This window comes from Mastigoproctus giganteus, chromosome 1, assembly GCF_048544385.1.
Source record: "Mastigoproctus giganteus isolate SK-2022 chromosome 1, ASM4854438v1, whole genome shotgun sequence".
Classification (NCBI taxonomy): Eukaryota; Metazoa; Arthropoda; class Arachnida; order Uropygi; family Thelyphonidae; genus Mastigoproctus; species Mastigoproctus giganteus.
In genome coordinates, this window is record NC_143575.1 from 104,927,845 (window position 1) to 104,943,254 (window position 15,410).

A 15,410-nucleotide genomic window follows, 5' to 3' on the forward strand; every position below is an offset into this window, starting at 1 on the left:
CCAGTTCCACCGATGTAATCCACTCGAGGAGCATGTGACGGTATTTGTAGTCGGTAGCCATTTTTTGTAGGTCGACTCCAAGACGGAGCAGTGCCTGAATTTTGGGGAGTGCCTGGGCAGGTAAGAACCGACTACACAGTTTCAGCCGGTTGTATTTGAAGGTTAGTGTGGGCTCTGACCTCAAGGATGGCGGAGGATTGTGCCACTGACAGAAATCCCAGATGTTTGGGGCGTTTATCACTCCTGTGTACATTTTTACTGAGGTCATTAAACGCCTGCTGTCAATTAACCTCGGAAGCCTGGGTACATTTAGCTGCTCAGCCATGTCAGTTGTTCTCAATTGAGGGGGTCGGCGATGCTTATTTGTGGCCCATTTCAGGGTCCAGTATTCACACGAGAACACCGGTTTTTGAAGAGAGGGCGACGCAGATGCCCAGATCTCAGCTGCATATAAAATAGCCGGATAAACAGTGGCTTGAAGATATCTGGTAGTGGTTGCGGCATCATTAGAATGAAGTAGGTGTTGTTTCGCTCTCCAGCGTAGGGTGTTAAATCGCTTCCGGAGGTATTCCGTGTGAACATTAAATTTCAGCTTCGGATCAAAATAGATACCGAGATCCTTATAGCAGGTAACTACTGGGATGAGAGTACCTAAAACTGAAGGTTGAATTATTGTTGGTTGGTGTTTCAATGAGTATATCATTATTGCAGATTTTGAAGGGTTAAGGTTTAATTCAAACATCTTCAAGTAAGTTGAAAGGTCGGTCAAATTCTCTGTGATGGAAGACGTAATTGCCATTGGGTCTGCAGACGGTGGGATTAAGGTCAGAAACTTTATATCGTCGGCATATATTATAGCATCATCACGAAGACGCATAAAAGGAATCAGAATGGCTGAGAAAAGAAGGCCAGACAGGACACCACCTTGTGGGACTCCTGCATTGATTTTTCTTGTAAAGTGGGTCTTCTTCAAAGTGAGGTGGACACTTCTATTCTTCAATAAGGCGGTGAGGAAAGCTAGAAGGTCTCCATTAATCCTGAAGAAGAATTGTAGAAGACTGAGAAGGGCTGTGACGTCTAGACTGTCAAAAGCAGCTTCAATATCGGCGTACACTATAGCTAATTCAGATTTATTTTCGAAGGCTTGAAGAATTGATATCTGTGCGGCCATGAGGTTTGTTATGGTGGATCTATTTTCGACTGCGAAATGGAACTGTTTCAGCTTCTGTGGCATCAGCTGTTTGTTTAATGCTGGAAGAAGTGCCTTTTCTAGAAGTTTCAGGAGGGTGGAAGAAGTTGATATTGGTCTGAAATCTTTTAGGCTTGTTGGTGCTTTAACCTTAGGTAGTGGCCTCACAGAGTATTCATTCCACTGAGCAGGGAAAACTCGTGTGGAAAGAACTGAGTTGTAGATTGAGAGTAATGCATCTAGGATATAGGGGCTAAGGCATTTAATTATGAAATGAGGTATCTTATCACAGCCTGCGGTACTAGATGGACGCAGGGAGTTAATTGCATATATCAGTTGCTGTCTTGTGATGGAAATTATGGAGAGGTCATCAGTAGCAGCAAATTGAGAGTTTTGGAGAGGGATTTCGGCAGAAGCGGACTTGGTTTTGAATCTTGAAATGTAGTTCATCCAGTTATCTAGATCAAGATTTGAATTAATGCAACTGTGTCTTGATGAGTATGGCGCTTTTCCTTTAGACAAGGTAGTATCGGTGTATCTCTTTATTGCTGATGCCTTGAGTCTGTTGAACATAGCTTCAGCATTATCTTTACCTGAGGAGGCAACACAACCATCACGTTTTAACAGAGGTGGAAATATAGATGGCCAAAAGTCTTGGCAAGAGACCAGAATATTCAATTAACTGTTTGTGCAAGAAGCAAGTTTTTTACTCTTAGTGTGTTCAAAATATACTTTGAACTGAATAATAACTGTTTTACAATTGTTTCGAGCTTTAGTGTAGGGAGAAAATGAAGCTGAATATTTGGATTCCAGCCAATTTCGATGTGCAACATTCTTGTCTTGAAGAGCCTTAGCACATTTAGTGGAAAATCAAGTTTTAGATAAAGGACCAGATTTTAAAATGGAATATATCGTAATTGCATTGTGGATGACTTGGGTGGAATGTGGAATAAAGGATTTCAGAACTACAAGAATAATTTCACCGGCACGATCTGAGCAAACATTGACATCTGCAGATTCAAAACAGTAATCCAACTAAAAGAAGAATAGAAATCCCTCAGATCATCGCAATTTGTAATGCAACAAAGCACGAGGGTGAGAATAGCCACAAGGGAAAGTTTCCATTAGAGAGGAGACCATCAGCAGGTATGATCTGAGGTGATTACAGACCATTCACCTTTATGAGTACTTTGAAGGGCTGTTCATGTGGAAAAAGGTTGGGATTGTCTGGTATTCCAGTTGGTAAATGAACAATCTATGCGAGGTCAATAGTAATTGTAAAAACTTCAGCAACTCTACCAACTGGGTCGTGTGACTAGAAAACGGAAGCCGCCTACAGCAGTGAATATTAAAATCACCTCATTGTTAGGAAAGTTAGTTTGTAGAATGTTAAGTTTCAAAGAAACTCTTATTTCTCCAGCCAAAGAGTTCCAAGTGATTAGAAGAAGTGGGAGGTTGACAGGGGCAACAGATAAGTTTGGCAGAATGGGATAGAGAGATTTTAAGCCAGAGAAGATCGAAATGGAGTGATTCCAAATTGCTAAGTCTCTGATAGGAAATATCTGAGCGGGCATATGCACACGTACCACCTTTGGAGCGAATAATTAGGCCAACTGAGATGAGCAGTGGTTGAATCAACCGATAATTGGGATCCTGTCAGAAAAAGTAAGTGGTAATGCACATCACATATTTGTGAAACAAACGAGGAAGTTTAGGTCTTTTCGCAGTTAAGTTTGTTCGACTATTCATACTGTATTAATTATGAATTAAGTATTAATTATTAATTAGCAGTAAAATAAAACTAGAGGAGGGGCCATGTTGTGAAGTAATGAAATTTTTGGATATGGCGTACACACAGCAAGAATATACTCCGCTCCTTGATACAACATGGTCCCCCCCCGCATTCATACTACTCGAACTCTCTCCATTCACTACTTTTTGGTAGAGTAGAGAGATTATACACTAACTGATCCGCATACCTCCTAGAGAGTTACCAATAAGTTCGGTAGAGTATGTAGCGGCCTGCGTGCTAGCACCGTTTTAGGTCTGTACCATGTGGAAGATTGGGTTTCGTCATGATGCCTATCATAACTTCAAAAGACAATCATTCTGCATAGTAGAAGAGACAGTGGAGGTTGACAGAGCTTTGCTCTGGAGACTAAATGTGAATTTCCCTATTTCGGTCTTCTAATAAGCAAAGGTGGTAGTATTACACCGGTCGAGAGTCATCTACCACCCAGTATTGCGTTAATCTGTGTGGTGTCGACGCCACACCTCGATTCCTGCTTCGTTGTTTCACACCTAAGTGGTCCCTTCCACTATACCAGCTGCAGAAGTTCAGGACTTGCACGAGAGAGGTATATCCAGGGTTATTAGCAGTGCAAGTAGAGGGAGGATTTGGTTACCACAAAACGACCAGACTGGAACGAATTCTACACTTGACTCACATGTGTCATCTGAATATCATTTAAAAACTGCTAGGGTTTAAAACTGCAAGGTAGCAACCCTAGTTTGTTATACCTGAAAGAATGTCTGACAAGCCTCAAGGTCCAGAATATTACACATAGGAGTTTGTAATACAAACAGACAGCCTTCTGGCTCACTGGGTTCTAGGATGTATACGATTTCTTTTCCGTCAGACTACAAAAGTTTCGAGTAGGTGGGAATGAAAAAAAAAAAAAAAAAAAAAAAAAGCAAAGGTGAGGTTAGCAAGTTAATGAAAAGGCAAATCAGCACACCTTACGCCGGCCTGCGTTTAGTTAGGTTTTCTGCCGGGTGCTACGGTTGCAGACTTTTATTGGCTTATTTAAATCTTTAATCCGCAATATCATAAAAACTGAAAGTAGATCTAGCACAATGTTCTTATTTTCCCATTGCAGTTACATGCAAGTGGACAAAAAATTTACATTAAAAAAGAAGTAATGTGCGGTTATATTTTAATCAGCTTTGCTGTGCTTTTTCGCCTGGAAATATATTCCCTTAAAGTGGTATCACAAATTCCCTTTTCGTTAAAAAGATGTCCAGGATAGAGACTGCGCAAATTTCCCCACCACTTTGACAGCGAAACAATCGCCATTTAGCACTGGCCGCTGGCAGCGGAAGCGGTACAAACCGCAAATATCCTCCAAGTCTGATGTCGTTTGCTGCGAGCTCTTTCACACCAGCCATAGTTTTATGTCGCGTAGAATTAAAACCGGAAGCGACTCCTTCACAGAGCCATTTATCTTCGGGGGAATGAAGAGAAAGAGAGGTAGGGGATGAGGAGGGGAGAGGAAGATTGTGTTTCACACCGAACCGCAGTTTCAATTACAACCGAAAAGGCGTTCTCTCTCACACTTCTACCGCAGGTTCTCTGCACATTGTACAGAAGCGTTGCAATCGACCCCTGCGACGTGGCCACACGATTCCCTCTGTGATAATAAAGACGTTTAATAGCTCATAAACTGTGTTAAAGGCGGCCCCGCTTCATAAATCATAGGAACACTTTAAAAGCCCGCAAGTTAAATTGGCCGCATTTTCCACTCATTCTCGCCCTATAGTGCAGGCGGGGGACCCTTAAAGTAGTCTCAAAAGGGACTAAACACCACAATCAGATTCTCTATTCTCAGGTAGTTTTATAGCGAGCACAGGAAGAAAAATATGTTTATTACGTTCTCATTTGAGGCTGTGGTAGTTCATAATTTTAATTAGACCTTGTCAACCGAGCAAGATTACAGTCGGCACTTACGTCAGTTACAGTCGTGGGAGTTTTAAGCGATGGCTTCCAGTTTTAGCCATTGTTTTAAAAGAATACGACCGCCAAAAGATCATTTTAAAAAGCGGCAACAATGCGCAGAATGAATTTGCCAAAAGATCGTTTTAAAAAGTGGCAACAATGCACAGAGTAAATTTACTGCGGGATCTCGCTTAAAAATCCACGCTTTCCATTGTTAATGTGTTTCATTATGATTTGTTTTTAAATGCAAACGTAATTGCAATCAGAGTAGGTATTTAATAAATTGTCTTACCTCATAGATATGATAGACTTCACTGCCCTCTTCCGGCCAGTAACGGTGACACATGGCAACTCCGTTCTCCATTAGGCGAGTCAGCATGACTATCACGACGCTTCCTTGTTCCCATATCATCTGTACGAATAATTAAAAGATCATTAAGCGGCTATCTTTGCAACGTGTTAAATCATTTATTACATTGCATCGTTTTAGATGCATTCTGTGGAGATAACACTTGGGACCATTATGAGCATAAAAATGTCAGCCGAAATATCAAAATGATATACACTTACACATCACAGGCAAAAAAAGAAACTTCTTAATGACTCTAATTTTCCAGAACGCTAATAATTTGCTAAGAAAACAACATTAGATTGCTGTAATATTAGTTTCGTTTATTATTCCAGATACTCGAATGATGAGACCCAATAAGGGTGAAATAGTGCAGACACTTAAACGACACTTAAATTTTCACGCTAAGACTGGAATATGCTCCTTGATGGATTGTAGTTGGATCTCTGCGCACCCCTATTACATGGTCAGCTACTCCCCCCCCTTCCAACTATGAATGATCGCAAATTCAAACAAAAAAAACAGTGAACTAGAAAGGAGGAAAAATTATTACCCACTTCTTTGAAGACTAATTACAATTATAATTGCTTTTCTTAAGTAGCGTGGGAGATGTTGAAGCACGCGAACAGCTGCTCCTGCTGAGACCTCTCTAGTTAATAATCTTTATGGCAAATGGAAAATAGAGTAGTTCATCTCAGAACATCCAACAGTTGGTAATTCTGTTGGCTAATTTCAACTTGTTGCCAAAATGATCGAAGAAAAGATGGAGTTTGGTAACGAACTGGTGTAAACAGCGTTTGGTAACCTTGCGCCTTCGTTCGCAGGAGGGAAAAATGTGGATGGGAAAGTCGGCAGCTGCTGTAGACGCTGCGTTTTAAAGCGTCGGCCTTCGTTAATACCCCAAAAGCGAATCGCCAAACACACACACTTGGATGTTAGGCATTCTTTGAGGTTCATCTCCCAGCAAACTGATCGAATCCTATCGATTAAACGACGGTCGCGATTTCCTTTCCGATAACAATTTCTTCTCTATTAAAATAGAGCGAACGAATGCCTGAATAAAGGTCGCAAGAATAATGATTTGGCAAACGTGTATAAAAATGCCAATAATTCCAAACTTGTTATCTTCTTTGTGAGAGGAAATGAGGCCGACTCCATAAGCACGATACGAATACCTAAAAGGGACGCTAGTCATTACGGTAAAATGTACGCGTAGCATCCTTATCTTCGTTCTACTTATTTATTCGGAAGACATCTTACCTGCCAAAAGTCAGCAGCTGTATGAGGAAGTGGTCCTTGAGTAGCAATATAAGCAGGATTTCGAGGATCATGGTCTGTCTGTAACGAGAGAAATAAACCAATCTATATTAGATCATAACCATTTTGAACTTCCAAACAAGTGTAATAAGTACTCTGAGGGAAAAAAGTATACAAGTGCCCCTGAAACGTTACTTATATTACTATAGTAGAGTTTCAATGCATTCCTTTAAACAAGACCATTTAATTACATTAAAGGGACTATATCCCAACAAGGAGAAGCCCAAAATCAGGTATTGAGGGACGGGGGCCCTGAAAGAAAATTGTTTAAAAAAAATTAAAAAACATACGTATGAATTATATCCCCCTTCCCGCCCATTGAAGTTCAGGGGCAAGTACCACAATTAAACTGAACAAATAAATAAAAAAAAATACCATTTGAATGAACTAGACTTAATTAATTATTCTAAACTTCCGCATTGAATTGAATTATCAACTTCAAATTTTGATAAATGAAGGTGTTTCAAAAGGCATCTGTACACAATTGTTATCGCTAATTAATTATAAAAGGCGGAGACAGAATCAGGACAAATGTCTCGACAACTTGTTACTTGGCAGATATTAGAAAACATTGCACACAATACCAGATGAGTATACGCTCTATATTATCATTAGAAACATGGCCAGTTTCTCTATTAACCGTTCAACATTTGATGATTTTTAGACACAGCGCGAGTGTGTTCGATAAAATCCAACGGATGTAAAGATCAGTTTAGAAACTATTTTATAATCGAGAGCATTTAGTGCTGTTTTTGATTTCGCTACTAGGAAACTAAGGCCATGAAGTTTCAGTATCGTGTCTGTAAATTGGATTTAATCGTATTCCATTATGGTTTTAGTGGGATGAAAAACTCGGCAAAGGGCCGTGACCGACTAACTCAGACTCTCTGTGAAAAAGTCCCAAAACGTCTTCTCATTTAGACGGGACTCGAACCTTTTCCATAAGGTGCGCAAGAACAGCGATTATGACCACAATACCAGCCGTGAAGGTTGAGCCTTACTGCAGAAGGCAGTATGGGGGGGAACCCGAAAATGAAATATTGAATTTCTGAACATCAGACCTATGTCCGACAGGTATTAGGTTTTAACACCACGGTACTGTTGGTACGAATTGGGAAATAATCCCAAAACAGTAATATTGGGAGTGATACCGCATTATAAATACTGTATATAAGATTAAACTCTGAGAAGCGCTGTTTATTTGTAGTGTAAAACCGAGAAAACGCGTTGCGATAGCCACTCTAAATGACATTGTCTTTGTCTTCTGTTCGTAATACATATTAGTACGCTGATATTTGGAAATATTTTGACTCTACTTACTATGGTACTGGCGTTGATGTAGTCAGAACCGGACACGTTGGACAGGTCATTCAGAACAACCCTAGAGTGATCATCTGTAAAAGAAAGAGGGAGAATTTGTATCAGAAAGAATCAATACACGCATCGGGGGCATTTAGAATTAGAAATTCTGTTTCTGCTTGCATTTTTTAAAATAAATTTTATAATGCAGTTCCGAATATCAATAACCTAACAGAAATACAGTATATGTTTATTTAACTGTTAAAAATTTCCTAAGAATGAAGTCTATTACTGAAATATAAAACAACATCAAGGGATGGTTACTTCTGCTAGAGAAGAAATATTTATCCGGTATGTGAAAACATTTAAGATTTATAGCTGTATGGGATATTTACCAGCTATTTAAACCAGAAAAATTCAACTGAATCTTAACTAAACACTGCGTATAAAAGACGATCCAACGTGGCACTTACATGGCATCACATCTGTGTACCGATTCTTCTTGATATTCTGTGGCAAGGATGCTGATGTGGTAGAGCAGGGTTCGGCTTCGTAAGCACACAGTGCCTCCCATTCTCTGTCTAATCTGTCCTTATTCTTTAAATGGTCCTCCATGTAGGACTGAAAAAAAAATCGTATTTATTGATGAATGCTGTATCCATCAATCGATTCATTTGTTAATATTCATATTCCATTTATTTTTAAAAGCTTAATGGTTGCGATTATTAATATTTAATAAGCAACGTTCGCTAACAAGAAACTTACCAGGATCATGTGACCTGTGGAAATATCCATATTGGACGTAACTGGCTCTTCATTCCTGTAATAAACAAATAGAATCTTGTGATTTTACAGTTGCTGGTAATTTTGAATTTCATAATTTTATGGGATATTTATACAAGCAAGCCTATCTCTGTTATAATAATAATGAACATGGCTTAACCGAAGGATGTCTGTTTATTATCAATGGCTGCGATCAACGGATCATCATCCAATTTCAATCCACTGCAAGATAAAGGCCTCCCTCCAGCAACTTTCCAATTCCTTCTGTTTTTTGCAATGGCCATCCATTTACTTCCCACGAACTCATGAATTTCATCTGTCCATCTCCGTTGTGTTCCAGGTTTTATTTTAGCTCCTCTTGGGTACCATTCTGTTATTTTCTTAGTCCATCTGTCATCATCTTAAGGCAATCTAGTCAGTGGATGTGCTTATCGTCATTTCTTCTTTAGGTTTTAATCTACTTTAATTTAGCCTCTGATGAAGATATCATAGCTTTCATACGAATGTTTTCTGATTTATGATGAGGAATCCAGGAAATCTCAGTCAACACCTTTGCAATCCTCTCTTAATTGGTGGATAAATTACGTTACTTTCTTGGCTTAATCTCGAATTAGGCAAAATATTTGTGTCAATCGACGGCGATTCCACGAGATTAAAGAAGAAGCAATGTTGTCCACAAAATGATTTAACTTAAGGCTAGTTCTTTCGTGGTACAATCACAGATCGAATGCATTATGGACTTTTTTTCCCAATTCTAACTTAAAGGCAGAATTTCTTAACCTCCACACAAGACCATACGACTTGGGACTTGGGTATAATCCTTAAAGAGTTGCCGGGAAGAAAAGCTAAAGAGGTCAGTTTACCTCCTCGTTACCAGCACACTCATTACGTGAGGATCAGTAAGGTTGAAAGACATTGATTAGGATGGCGTGCATGTTGTGAACTCTCCGAGGTTCCGTAATCTCATCTAATCAGGTGGAAAGACACACAGAGAAAAATCGCAGGAAAGAAGAGTAAAAGGATGGAGATATACTGATGCAGAAGACAAATACAGAGATACAAACTTGGTAAAAAATATTGCAAGAGACAGCAACGACAGTTTATGAAATTTATTATTAAAATAAATATTACGTAGACATATTAAGGGGTGGATTAATTGAAATCTTTTATTCATTGTTCAGTCTAGCTTCTGAGATCACAAGCTTTTACTTTGTGACTAACATATGACGATTGTATACGAAATCGAAGCATAACTTATAGAGTTATGGTTAGCTACTGGACTGTCCCAAAGAAATGGTATAATGTTGCTGTTATTAATTGTGGTGAATAGTTAAATGCTTTTACCAGTTTAGTAAACCTTTAAGCAAGCGCAATTTTGGTTACGATCCTTCTATACTTTGGTAGCCTTTTCTCAATATTGGTACTTTGATTTCAACTGTCTGTGACAAATCTGTCTGCTAAGCTTGAAAAAGTTGTAGAAAACTGAAGTAAAGGAAGAGATTAGCACCTTTTATAATGATTTAAATTTCGTTATGATTTCAAACAAAAAAATCAAATAAAGTAACCATTCTTCGTGGAAAAAATATCTAATTAGAAAACAGTTCTCGTTTAGACGGAACTCGAACCTTTTCCACAAGGTGTGCAAGAACAGCGATTGTAACCACAATACCACCCATTGTTTAAGTAGTTTATTGTTTTAAGATTTTTACACCAAGGCGATAAACCCATGAGGGATCATGGTGAATAAATTGAATTATTCTGTGATGGGTTTTCTTTTTTTGTCGGATGAAAAACCTGAATTTTTTTGGAGAGAAAAAAACCTGTCCAAACCGAACAGATTCCAACCCGAGTCTCATAGCGTGCAAGATTAACAACGATAGCCACTGTGTTACCAGCGAGGTTAAGTAGTAGAGAAACAGTCAGAAATTTAAAGAAAATGTAACGAACTAATATTTTGTCCTTACTGTTTTTTTCCTGTATGCTAATATTAACCAAACAAAATATAGTCATGGAGATATGTTTGATATTCCCTCTCTTTGGTTTCCTGTTATAACTCTCCATACAAAAATAGCTGCCGGTACTATGGTATGACCATAATACGAGGAAATAAAATAATGGAAAGTAATATAAAATATATAACGACAGACTGGAGCAAACACTCAAAATAAAAAGGCCATTTCAGCAGGGCTCAAGCCAAACACGACAGAGCAGAAGTGTAGAAACCCGGCAACGAATCAAAGGCCCGCACTAACACATCTGCCGTGGCTTGATAATGGAATAAAGACGATCGTCTCTGATCCGAAAGAAAGTAAGACTCTGTCGCGCACAAGAAAGGTCTCCTCTTTCACCGAGACACGATCATATATGTATTGCGTCACCATGACGACGGGCAGAATCGTTTCCACTATCGTGTATTATTTGAAAGCTACTGGCTACGTTGTCTGCAGCGTTACCATGGTGAAACCCAGCGGAGGAGTGATGGATATGATGCGGACGGAGGCCCTCAGGTAACATCAGACTGCTCCCAAGTGATTCTCGGTGAGACGTTCTCTTCCAATCACTGGGCCATCAAAGATGTCTTTAGTAGAGATCTTTGGTGGCCCGCATCAGCACATCAGATATCATTGCACGCATTTCTGTTTATCTTTATGTTTCTCCAGGAATGGCCACCTTCCCGTAAGTATCCTGGGAATCTTACCAGGAAAGCTGTATCCGCCATGATCGAGTGCAGTGTCATAGTCAGTTCTCATGTTTATATCAGATTTTCTCTTTCTCTCTCTCTCTGTCCATTTTTGTGCCCTGTTTCTTTTGACAGGAATGCGACTGCGGACGAGATTAGAATGGCGTTTCGGTGTAGATGGAAGTCACTTTGCAATTAAAATTAGCGCACTTTCCTTATCTCCAATCCGGTACGTGGAAATGGAGTTTGTAATGTGTTTACATGCATTCCAATAGAGGGAGGAAAAAGCAAAAGCAGAGCGCGAAGCGATAACGTAAATATATCTTTAGATTGTATTTCGGGAATGAGAATACACACCCGAGTCTACAGACTGAAAATATATATGGAAGATAAGATAAAAATTCCTCTTATCTTCCATATTTTAGTCTGAGAGGAAGATGTTAGCGAATGTACGTCAAATTATCACTTCGTACCACGCTTTACAAAGACTCGTCTGTTTTCACGCTTCGGGGGTCGATGACCTCCGTAAGAAATATTAAAAACATTTATCGAGCGTGTTTCAACAACGATACTTCGCGGATATAGCCTTCCTTAATCGAGTTGAACACCTATGGTCAACGACGCGATGTAAAATCCTTAATTTCACAAATAATCCCAGGTTCATCGCCCAGATACCAGACGGCGCTGAACTTTTGTTATTGATACTGAAACTGTCAACCGTTAGCGGCTCGCGCCAAATTTGTAGCCGTCTGGAAAGGTGCATGACCTACCCTATCGCCGCACGTGACGCGAGCATAATGGGCCCTCGATAACAAGTTGCGTTGCTCACATTTTGCGTCTTTGTTGTCGACGGGAATACGCCGAAACCCGCGCACTGCTGGAGAGGACAGTCCTGTAACAAGAGTCTGGTGCGACCAGAGAAGAAAATTTCCTTCTGACTGGCGCAGTGCACTGTAAATTAAGGAGCGGGGAGAAAATTCACGAGGAATAACCTGAATTGTTCTTAAGATTAGCTAAAGAGTAAATATACGTTGTTACTACTCTAGTCCCTTTACTTCCAACTACGAATTATGGAGAATATTTATCAATAAAGTGTGTTTTCGAATATTTCGTCTTTATTTCGCACTATCCATGCGAATAATGTCCTCCTCTCAGTACAAATAAAGGGAGAACCCGGAGACAAATTCCCCCACTCTGCAAAATAAAAAGATTTTCGCTAAGCTTCACTATCCTGCAGTTGCCCAGAGTCATAACGAATAAAACATTCGGTGTTTGAAAGATTACACCTTCTCGAAAGGACTCTTAAAACTATATAAAGCAAAAAAGGGGAGGGGGGGAAACACAGGAACGAAGGTCTTTTCAATGAAAGGCTCTAAGTAAAGATTAAAAAAAAATGCGTACGAGGAAAAGAATTTTTTTTCCCCAATACCCTCGAAGCGCTTCGCAGTTTTAATCTCCTTCCATAAAGCCTATCTTCGCTAATACTGCGCACAAAGGCGGCAAGGTTGCCGACGTTGACGCGGGGGTTTTCTGTAATGATCCAACAATAGACGTGCTACTTGTTAAGGCTCTGCCACATTGGATATGTTATTGGTATGGTTGAGTCATTTAAAATTTCTACACAAGACAAATTACGGCAGCTAATTACCGACGGGCCGTCACACCGGACCAAAAGGGAGGATGTGAAGAACGGGGGAAAGGAAACCGGGGTGGTGGAAGGAGAGCAAAACTATGGAGGAGCATCGTGCAGCTGGGTGCCTTCCCACTAGCGCCAGCAGCCGACACCATTGTGCTGGTTCCTATTAAGTATGTTACAAATCCAAACAACGCTTGCTAGTCCACTTGGTATGCATGAACTGGCATTTTCTATAGGAGATGTAGCCGTAATCACAGCGGGACGTGCCTCGAGCTATGCGATATAAACAAGGTCTTAATTCCGCGTGCGGAGTTGCTATAGTGACCTATCCTATCTCGTTTTAACGCTGAAAATGATGACAAATCCCTACTGACGGAAAATTACTCCGTCTCCTCTTCCCCTCTCTCTGTCGTTAGCACGAGAGAGAGAGCGAGCAACGTCTTTATCTTTTCTTGCTCCTTTCTCTACTTCGTTTCCAATATTCGTGCTGTTCATGAAACTACACCAACGTTGTCAGTTAGTTCTTTTGGTTGCGAAACTGAAATTCAACATTAAGCCCAACTTTCCACAAAGATCCTATTTATGGGTATGGAAATGTGAATGGGCTCGCTAAATCCCATATAATCATCACGTGATGCCTATCTTGGAAAACGTTACATATTTTGTTGCTTCAGATTCGGTATTGCCTAATGCTGCCGTAGGATATGAAATAAACATTACGCAGTACTGAAAGAAATGCGCTGTTCACAAAAAAAAAGTTCCTTGAATTCTAAGAACAAATAAATAAGGTTCAACTGGGTTCCAGACTATCTGGAAGAAATTATCAACCGGCTTTGAAAAGACCATAGTAACGTGCACTAGGTAAGAAAAACAGAATTTTAATAATGTCTAAGTTTCGATGAGAATTACACGACTTCTTCATCAGAGCAACTCACTCAAAATACGTTGCACTTTCCCTCGACCAGTAGCCATTTTGTTTTAAGGCCTACTGTGGCGAGAACTACATTCATTATTTCATATCAGTTCAAGTTATGGGTTTTTACAATAAAGATTTTTTGGATACCCTGTATAATGTGAAAGAAAGTTTAGGGAAAACCACAGAGACCACTTCTTCAAGGAGGCATCGGCCGTGTTAAAATTTCCAACACTCGCATTTCTGTCATCATGGCCTGTCAAACATCACAAGAATCATCTATGGTCCTATGGGAGCCATGAAGGCAGATTAAATAAGAAAACAGGTCTTAAAGATATTTTATAATTTGAATCTGTCTTCATTCCTATTTGTGGTACGTTTAATTATGGGAATAATATCTGTCAACTAGTGGAGGACGTTCACCCTACCATGCAGTAATTGGGCAATCCGTTATCTCCTTGTTTAACCATTCATATGATTTTCAATCCGGGTTTGGAGAGGGCTCTCTTAGAAATATTGGATAGTTTTCCAACTGTTTGGTTGAGCCATCTCACAACCAAATGGACATATAGTCCTTTGAGATACCTTCACTGCTCCGCAAGATCCAGAGGGTGTTAGCAGAGAAGTGTTGATGGAAAAGACGGATTGCAATTCCATACCAATTCTAACGCTTTCGTAGGATTTTACAGTTTTAATGATTGCCCTTTTCAGAAGGATACAGACAGTGTTTAGCTTGTCTTTCTCCTTAAACGATATCTGCGCAGTTTTCTGAATGATCATGTGAAAAGCCAACCCAAATCACGAATATACTGAATGAGCATTCTACATTATATTTATTTTATTCAATTTAATTTAATAAAGTAAACATAAACAATACACAAAACTCGTGCTGGATTTTTAAATTATTTTACTTCTTTTAAACACAAATATGCACTAAAATGTCTCAAGCAAACTGCATTATACTTGTATAAATAATGAAATGTATTTGATGGTGGCAGTGTATTGTGTTTAGGGATGTTTCGTGTGGCTAAGTTAAGTTAGGTACCAACGCGCATAACAAGGTGTTGTTTTTTTTACATTTATTCATTAAATCAATATTTTGTTATCATTCTATTTGACTGCCCAAATATAAAAGGCTGTTGAAAACTTCAAAAAGTCTAGTAACATATACGGTTCAAGAAGCCAGAAGATACTTGTTGATAACGAACAAGAATTTCTTTAAATTGTAATGTTCAGGAAATTCATACGGAGGAAGGTAGTTCTGGAGAAAAACAGAAGTACCGGAATAAGTTAAGAAGTTGAGATTTTTAACGAATAAACTAGTTATTTGTACAGACAAAGGTGGAACAGACTCAGAATTTTCATTGAATTGGAGAAGGCTGTTGACATAGAACAGCTGAGGGGTAGGTGCAAATTCAGGATCTTGAGATACCCCTGGCATTGGTTAAAAAATTCAAAAACGAACAATCGAACAAACGAACTTTGATGCCCAGTGAGTGACCGTTGATAAAGTTCCAAGAGATATCCTA

General features: G+C 39.4%; 1 protein-coding gene across 2 annotated transcripts in view; it reads right to left on the bottom strand.

Annotated features, from left to right (window-relative positions):
- IA-2 (tyrosine phosphatase IA-2) overlaps positions 1-15,410 on the bottom strand; it is a 462,789-nt gene that overhangs the window by 12,831 nt on the left and 434,548 nt on the right. For both annotated transcript variants that reach the window (XM_090374031.1, XM_090374023.1), the window contains 5 exons: positions 8,635-8,689; positions 8,343-8,490; positions 7,891-7,964; positions 6,514-6,591; positions 5,197-5,316 (listed from right to left, as the gene is read on the bottom strand). In XM_090374031.1, coding sequence (XP_090230157.1) covers positions 5,197-5,316; positions 6,514-6,591; positions 7,891-7,964; positions 8,343-8,490; positions 8,635-8,689 — 475 coding nt within the window. The remainder of the gene's footprint in view (positions 1-5,196; positions 5,317-6,513; positions 6,592-7,890; positions 7,965-8,342; positions 8,491-8,634; positions 8,690-15,410) is intronic.